Source organism: Arachis duranensis, chromosome 5 (genome assembly GCF_000817695.3).
Source record: "Arachis duranensis cultivar V14167 chromosome 5, aradu.V14167.gnm2.J7QH, whole genome shotgun sequence".
NCBI lineage: Eukaryota > Viridiplantae > Streptophyta > Magnoliopsida > Fabales > Fabaceae > Arachis > Arachis duranensis.
Window position 1 is genome coordinate 16,249,949 of NC_029776.3, and position 8,313 is coordinate 16,258,261.

Genomic DNA, 8,313 nt, shown 5'->3' on the forward strand with positions numbered 1-8,313 from the left:
ACCAAAACTCCTAACATTTCTCCGATGAGAATACCTGTTTCTTTCTCCATGAAGTCATGTGGAATGCCATGCACTTGAATCCAGAATTCTATGTAATCATGGTCAACCTCAAAAACTGACTCGCCCTCCCTCCATAGTCGAAGATTAACCATATTTCCTTTGACACTCCATGGTCCATTCTGCATGATTTGCAGCCTCTTCTTCCTGTCCTTGAAGCTGAATAGCATCTTCTTCCATCCAATATCTGTAACTGCTACTCCTTGAGGGTTTTCCCACATTCTCAGCAAAGCATTTCTGTATGTTTTGAACTTTATCTCCTTGTCACTTATTACCTTGCCTACTATATTTAAGCAGTCTTTTCTTGTTAAGCTTTATGACTTTTCCTTCTATGTTGTTCATGATGAGAAATATTGAAGATTAAAAGTTGTGTGTTTCAGGTTCAGGTGGTTGTGACGGTTCAGAGGGTAAGTGTTATGTGAGAAAGAAGATCTGGTGATTGATTCAAGGCTAAGAATAAACTCCCTTTTTTGGAGAAGAACCCGAAGTTCTCAGAATAAACAATGCCCCTCTGTTGATGAAATTTTTTAACATCACTTGTATGGTCAGGAATCAATTTTGGCACATAACTTAGCGAATATAAATTAATTTTTAGACGAATTTAGACAGCGAAAAGAGGTTTGAATTCAAAAAAGTTCTCTTAAATAAATAAGGATAACTGTCCAAAAATAAATAAATAAATAAGGATAAAAAGGAATGGAAGATATTACGGAATTTAAAAAAGTCATCGAGAGCTCAATATTATCTCAAACATTACATATATAACGTTTCGTACATCAGAAACACAGATTGAAATTCTGTGTCTCTAAGACAGTTAAGAGTTAAGACCCAAAAATCATGTTCAGGTCAACACACAACTCATATTAAACAACTAAACCTTAGGTCAACACTCTACCCGTATATTTCATTATCAGAAGGAGAAATCACAATTAAAAAAATAAGGAGGAGGAGATGGAGGAGGAGGAAAAAGCATATATACAAGAGGTATTGGTGGTAAAAAAGAAAAAGGACAATAGAACATTTGATGAAATCATACTCTGAAGGCAAGTTCACCCAAGATATAAAATAAATTACTCAAGCAGTGTGCATATTTGGAAATTCAAATCTTCCTTCACCAGAAAGAGGATGATAGTATCCTGAAGAGCCCATCTGGGTTATCAGCATGTACCTGTTGATAAACAAAGTTAAATCCTTGAACCCAAAAAAAAATCAGATGGTCATGCAAAAGCTCCGCAAGACACAGCACATCCTCATTCATCATTGATATATACCCTAATAAACGATTACCAGTCTTGATAAAGTAATTATCTCTGTTCGCATCTTGGTAAAATAATTACCAGGTAACAAAAACTTTTTCTTCAAGTTTATTTTCACCATTATATATACCAAGCAATGACAAACTTGTAGACATGAGCACGTACTTATGATGCACAGAATTAAAGACCGAAAATAGGTCAAGGACTTTGAAGGATGATTAAAGTAAAGTGTATTAGTTTGCTAAGAATATATCCCGACCTTCAAGTTCATATTATCCAAAGTTTCACTAATATCAAACAAGTTGACAAATTGGCACTTGGCAATAAGAATATAATACATAAAGAAATAAGCATTTTCTCTCTAACTGGGGCTGCTCATGAAGATTCATCTGTTATAATTTCACTATTGACTGTGGAACTCAACCTTTTATCTGGATTTGGGATCAATTACAATAAGCCTAAAATCACAGCGCCAACTTAGGACTAAATCAACAATGCTATTATGTTATTCATTATTTGAGTATTTTAGGACATGTCTTGGGGATACACATGTAAGGTGAAAAATATGCATATAAAGAGATACACTTGAAATTATAACACCATATAACATACCCAGTGGCCAGCATCTTCAAGAACATGCATTTCAACTCCACCTCCTTCCTCAGAAGCGAGCTCCTCTGCAGCATGAATTCGTTGAAGATCCTCAAGAGCCCACCTATGTAAGCTTCTTTCTGCTTTCAAAAAGTTCATGTGAACACCTCGAGGAATATCTTCAACAATTTTCCTAGAAACAGAAGCATAAAATAGCATTGGCTCTGTATGTAATCTAGTTCAGAAAAACTAAATTTAAAATTTCCATGTGATTGAAGAAGTCACTAATCCTGGCATCTGTAAACTACACCAACCATGGAATTATAGTTTCAGTGGGACAAACTATATATTAAATGAACCGGAAGAAATACAGGAACTTTCAGTATTATACTTCATATCAAGGCAGGATGAACCCCATCCCAAATCTAGATAAGTCAGAGGCATTACAACATCTACTCAGCTATTATTGCTATGAGAAATCACAGTAAATACCACATATTTGTTTCTTCATAGGATTGATACATTTCTGCAATTCCCCTCAGGTCAAACACCCATGAAAACCCTGATGATCGTAATCCAAAAGAGTTGGTAGGTCGTAAGTTAGTCACAACCCACTACATGCAAAACAATAAAAGTTATAAAATTAGAGGGACATAAAGTACCTGTTGAATGAACATGTATATGGTACTAAACACATTGATAAACATGAAATAATAAACTACATAAGCAAGAAATAATACATCCACAAATTGAACAGTGGTTAGTATTAAAAGTACGCATAGTACTATACCTGTGCCACGTCATTGGAAAATCCTTGCTGAGTTAACGCTTTGACAATATCCCGCTTTGAAGAGACCTTCCTTAAAGAAAGGATCACATAACAAATAAAATCTCACTCACAATATAGAACTAAGAAATATAAATTCTGTCAAATTATTAACATAAAATAAACTAAAAAGAAGAGAAAGGAAAAGTCATTATAGGTGACTGAGAAGACAACCGAAGAACATAACATATTGGTTTATATATATAGAAAGCACCTATATAATGTAATATATAAAATTATCAATACTTCTGAAAAAATCTACTGAAGATCTACCTCCCTTGGCAGTGTACTAAGTAAGGATATCAGTTCTGCTGGGTGGTCCTCTCCATCTCCACCTGCTCGTACTTTTCCAGGGGTAGCATCTAGAACCCAGACCTAAATATAGCATAAAAACAAGTAAGAACCAACTCAGAGGCACTCACAGAAGTACAAGCAAGAAGCTCAAATATAACTATAATAATTATTGCAAGATTATTCAATTTATTTTTTACCAAAATATTTTATGCTTTCAATTTCTACATCTTTGACACAACCTATCTGATAATACACTGATGAACCAATATGCTGTTTTGATAACCACATAACACAATCATGAAAATATTGCCATATAATTAACACAGATTATGCGTCAAAAAAGGCTTTGAGCTTACTCTCACTGGTCGGGCAAGAGGTTTTGCAGCTTGGTCCACCATGCTCAAAACAACTAAAAATGGAAATGAAAAGCAGAATAAACGAAAGTTAAAAGAACATATAAAGGAGCTAAAGGAAATTTTTTTTATAAAATATGTACACAAAAATGATAAAAATTTGATCAAACAGCAAATAACTAACCTTTTCCACCAAAACTATGGCCAACTAACACACGAGGAGTAATTCTTAGCTTACGTACCTATCCAGAAGAACAAAAAGGAAGTCATTCCAAGACAACAAAACCAGATTACACTTATAAAAACAATATAAACCAAAAAAATCTTAAATAAGATCTATTAAATACAACAACAAAGCTTGAATACACATTCCAAGAAGGTTTTGCATTATTTATACAATGATCCATAAAGGCATAAAACATATTGAGGTTTAGTTTTAGATGTAAAGCATTTTAATCCCATAATTTGTGTCATTGGACATTTTAATGTAAAAAAGTACAATCTAGTTCAAATAAGAATCCAAGGAGCCAAAGATGTAAAGCCAATATTGGACAGAGAAACTGAACTGTAAAGGAGTGGGCAATGAGGGACTGATATATACATTCTATAGCAAAATCACTATATCAATTATATAAGCTAGAGAAGGCACCAGTTTCAAAACATCAAGAGCAGCAGAGGCAACAGTATGGGGGCCTCTCTTGTTGATTGATGCTGAATCCCCATGACATCGAAGATCTACTAAAAGAAACTGCCAATAGAAACAACAAAAACAAATAGGATTTAGATTGTGTAACTCCATAATGCAATATCTATAACCTAAAAATTAGGATACCCATGATACAAAATAATCCATGATAAAGGAGGTTAAAAACTTGATCTAATTTAATTGAATCACCAATAAACAAGAGCATTTCACTTTAGTAACTTCAATTTTCAGTTTAAGTAGATCCTTTATAATTTTTTAAATTGGTTGCTATAGATGGTAAATTGATTAATTATTGCCTGGTCTTGATATTTATATGTCAAGCAATACAATAAAGCTTAGCGAAAAAAAAGTGCAGCAAAATACCTGCCATGTTGGAAACTCTTTGGCCATTCTCTTAGCAAAAGTACCTGCAATAGCATTCTTTCATCAGTGAATTATTAAACTAACAGAACATGCTTTCCGTTCTTTTATTTTTTCTTTTTTGAGAACCATATATGCATACATGTATTTTAAATAGAAAGGGATTTAATACAAATATCCACTACATCTAGATTCTCGAATTACAAAATAATAAAAAAAATCCAGACACAAATTTAATCATTTGTTGTCATTTAGTATGGATGCCAAGGGTAAGATTGTCACTTGTCTTATTACACACATAATACAAATTATTTGATTGAAATAAACATAAATGGAAAATGCACGCAAATGATGAACAATATCATATATAACATAAGTTAAAGTGCAATTGAAGAAGCAGCACTTACCCCAGTTTTTTCTGCAACCAAGGATCCCATGTAGAAAAACAGCTGTCGGTGGATCAGGTATAGACTTGTCCAGAACAGAATTCCATCTAACCTGTACACCACAATTATGCTGTATATTAGTATTTTCAAAAGAAGTTGCTACTTTATCCACTTTGTAGCAATACAAAAAAATCATGTTGATGAGGAAAGTGGACCATCCTCTTTTAAGGACCAGGAAAATGAAATGCTAATTCGGTTCCTTTTTAGAGATTAAGTTTTTTTAGGGTTTTTTTTTCTTCTCTAAAAGTCCTTTCTATTACAAAAGAGAGCATAATCTACTTCTAACATTCTTATGCAGTAAGTCATGCCAACTTCAACAACCAAACCTGATTAGGCTAAAATAAGAAGATATATGTGTGTAAATGGAGGTCAATGAGGGCGGGTCCTTTGCATTGGATGGGAAAAAATAGCTAAACAAGATACAAATTAAACGAATACAGCACTCCCTCACAGAGAGCTATGCCCTAATGAACCGAATAGAACACAACAGGACCAGATGAATTAGATACAAGCAGTTTCTATAATTTGAAATGGTTAAACAGGAAACTAAAATACTTACATTTGCACCTTGAATCAACTCATATGCCTGCCAAAAAAGAAAATGTCAATACAAGTATACGATATATATATGTATAATTTCATTATATGAAAAAGAGATTACAGAAACAGGCCGTGAAGTGATAATTATAATAAAGTGGAAACTCAGATGCAGTCGACTTTAAGTGAAGTTGATGTCTAAGAGCCGTTAGATGAAAATTTAGTCAAATCAATCAAATCATCTAACCGCTCTCATCTATCAACTTCATGTGAAGTCGATTGCACCTGAATTTCCACCTTATAATAAACATATTTTCTTCTGTTATGCCTTCTTATTTATTACTGTGAAGTGTTTACACAGTATAGCAAAGTAACACACGAATTAACCGTGAAAAATGCATGAAACTAAGTGGAGGATTACCAAAATACTAGAAGAGCTGGCTACATCTTCCCTTTGTCCTAAAGTGTCGCTCACTAACGCCATTGATATGGTCCGGTCTTTAACTCGCCAGCTAGTGTGGGTAACAGCTAAACGAGAGACATTGAACTTCTCATTCTGCACCAAATAAAACAGAGATAACTAGTGAGGAACCAAGTATCATCGTAAATATTAGACAACTTGCAACTGAATCTGAAGCTCAAATGTCAAAATTAGCAGCCTGATATTAGCTTCAGCTGGAATCGTTTCAAACGATGTGAAATTATGTATAGCAATAGCATCTCTACTGGTTAAAAGTTCCAATATATTATAAGCGAAGCTAAAATTGCAAAATCGAGTATGATATACTTCAAGATTAAAAAACGCATAGATATTATCGAAGTAAGAAAAAGCTTAATCACGAAAGATCGCGAGAAATGCACCTCCGACAGTCGCAGAAATGGATAGGTAGCCTTGGAATTGCTCCATGCATTAGGCAGACGCCGTGGCCTCCTCTGCGATACGGTAGCTGCGGCGGCTCTAGGAGCCGCGGCGCAGCAGGGCGAACAATTGGAGGCGAGCGGCATCTGGAAGGGAATGGAGAATGTAGATCGGAGATAGAGAATCAAAATCTAAGAAGAAAAGAGAAGGAAAAACAGAAAGGGAAGGTAGAGACTGAGACGCCGAAAGATGCGGTGGCGTCCCCTACCTTCCCTTGGCGGAGAAATAGCAGAGACAAAAAAGGAGGGCGCGAATTTAGCGCGCTCTCTCTCTTCCTTTTACACTGTCCAGCTGGAGGGTAGCAACGCTTGCCTCGTGTGATGTTGGACGGGAATTTTTAGTGTGTGAAATTGTTTTTCTCTTCAAATTTATTTAAAAACAAATGTGGTTACGTAAATTAATTTTTAATTAGTCAATATTAATTATTTTTAATTTTAAAAATGTTTATCTTCAGTAAGCTCATGTGTTGACCAAATTTATTGTCCGGTTCGGTTTGATAACTTTGCGGCCTTGCGGGGGAGGTGTCCGGTCCAGTCCGGTATAATAAATAATGGAAAAAAGAGAATAAAGAAGAACCGTCCAGATTGGGAAAGGGTTGAAGTTGTGCAGGCCTGTAGGGCATGCAGAATTGCAGATGCAGTGCCACGAACATTATAACACCACAAACAGAAACACGTGCTGCGTTTGGACTTTGGGGGACGAATCACCCCCCTACTCAGGCCACATAGTGTGCAAGTGTGCAACTTGAGAAGCCTATAAGGTATAGGGTTCTTCTTGTGGACAACAAAGGTTGCTCAACAAATTGCAGCTATATGCCAAACGAATTCAGCTAGGTTGACTCAGCATGCATGCATGTCCACCGAGTCTATGTATATGGTATGGGTGGTGACTAAAATATAATTAATTTTATGTAAAATTAATAATTAAAAATTATTAAATAATTTAATAATTTTGGGTAAAGTTAAGAGTTTTTTATTTAAATAAATTATTTGCTTTCCTATTTTATGTGAATCCTCTAAATGATTTTCTTGAACGTGAATCCCCTAAACTATATAATATATAAATCGTCCTAGGTTGGTGTGTGTTATTTAATATGTAAAACATTGTACCCTGGAACGATTTATGCATGAATTACATAGGTGAATAAAGCATAAATCGTCCCACCCTAGTGTGTTTTGCAAGTCACACATAAATCGTCATAGCCTAGTATGAGTTATGTATTTTCAACTAAAACACGTTACCTTGCCACGATTTATGTGCATCTTTGTAAACCTCAACCCCCTAGCACGATTTACCTGCAAATTCCTAACCCCCACCAACCTAGCACGATTTATGTGCAAATCTTTATCCCTCAATATCGTAGAACGAATTATGTGTTATATAACGAAACGGCAAATGTGTTTAATAACAACATAACAATATCGAAACCACAACAGTACTAAATAACAACATAACATCAACCACAGTGAGAAGCCCTACATGAACACCATAACAACAACATAGCAATACCCCACTAGCTAACACATATGTGACCCGGTGCCACACTTGGCTGGCTTGATGATGCGCTTCCTCCTCTGAGTGACCGGTACATATGATTCAGGTGGATGAACCTCCATACCAGAAGCACGCTCGGTCTCGTCAGGTAACTGTGTGTGTGTCTGTCCCTGCACGGCAGATGCCGGAGTACCACCCATGGCAAACGGACCTCCCTGATAAGTAGTCGGTGATTCATTCAGATCGACGTTAAGATCCACTGCCCCTCCCTCAAACTGAGGCCTATAATCACCATCTGTGCTGGCAAACTCCTGTATCTCAGCAAAAAAATCACTCCCCGCACCAAATACCGGCTCCATCTGGTTCGGACTGCAGAAGTCAGCGAACAAGGTCGTGGTCTCAACCCCCCCTCCGAAACCCCCACCTCCGAACCCACTAGGCAGCGAACCACAACCCCATCCAGACCCACGTGCA

The 8,313-nt window shown here is 36.0% G+C and overlaps 1 protein-coding gene across 1 annotated transcript; it reads right to left on the reverse strand.

Moving 5' to 3' along the window:
• Positions 1-763: 763 nt before the first annotated feature.
• Positions 764-6,678, reverse strand: LOC107488375 (uncharacterized). The gene is made up of 13 exons (XM_016109119.3): positions 6,288-6,678; positions 5,848-5,982; positions 5,449-5,475; positions 4,851-4,941; positions 4,447-4,490; positions 4,027-4,125; positions 3,562-3,619; positions 3,381-3,433; positions 3,004-3,105; positions 2,695-2,760; positions 2,397-2,518; positions 1,926-2,097; positions 764-1,225 (listed from the first exon to the last, which is right to left on the reverse strand). Exons 1-13 carry the CDS (start codon positions 6,429-6,431, stop codon positions 1,169-1,171), a joined length of 1,170 nt encoding a protein of 389 aa, XP_015964605.1. The 5' UTR covers positions 6,432-6,678; the 3' UTR covers positions 764-1,168.
• Between the last annotated feature and the right edge of the window lie 1,635 nt (positions 6,679-8,313).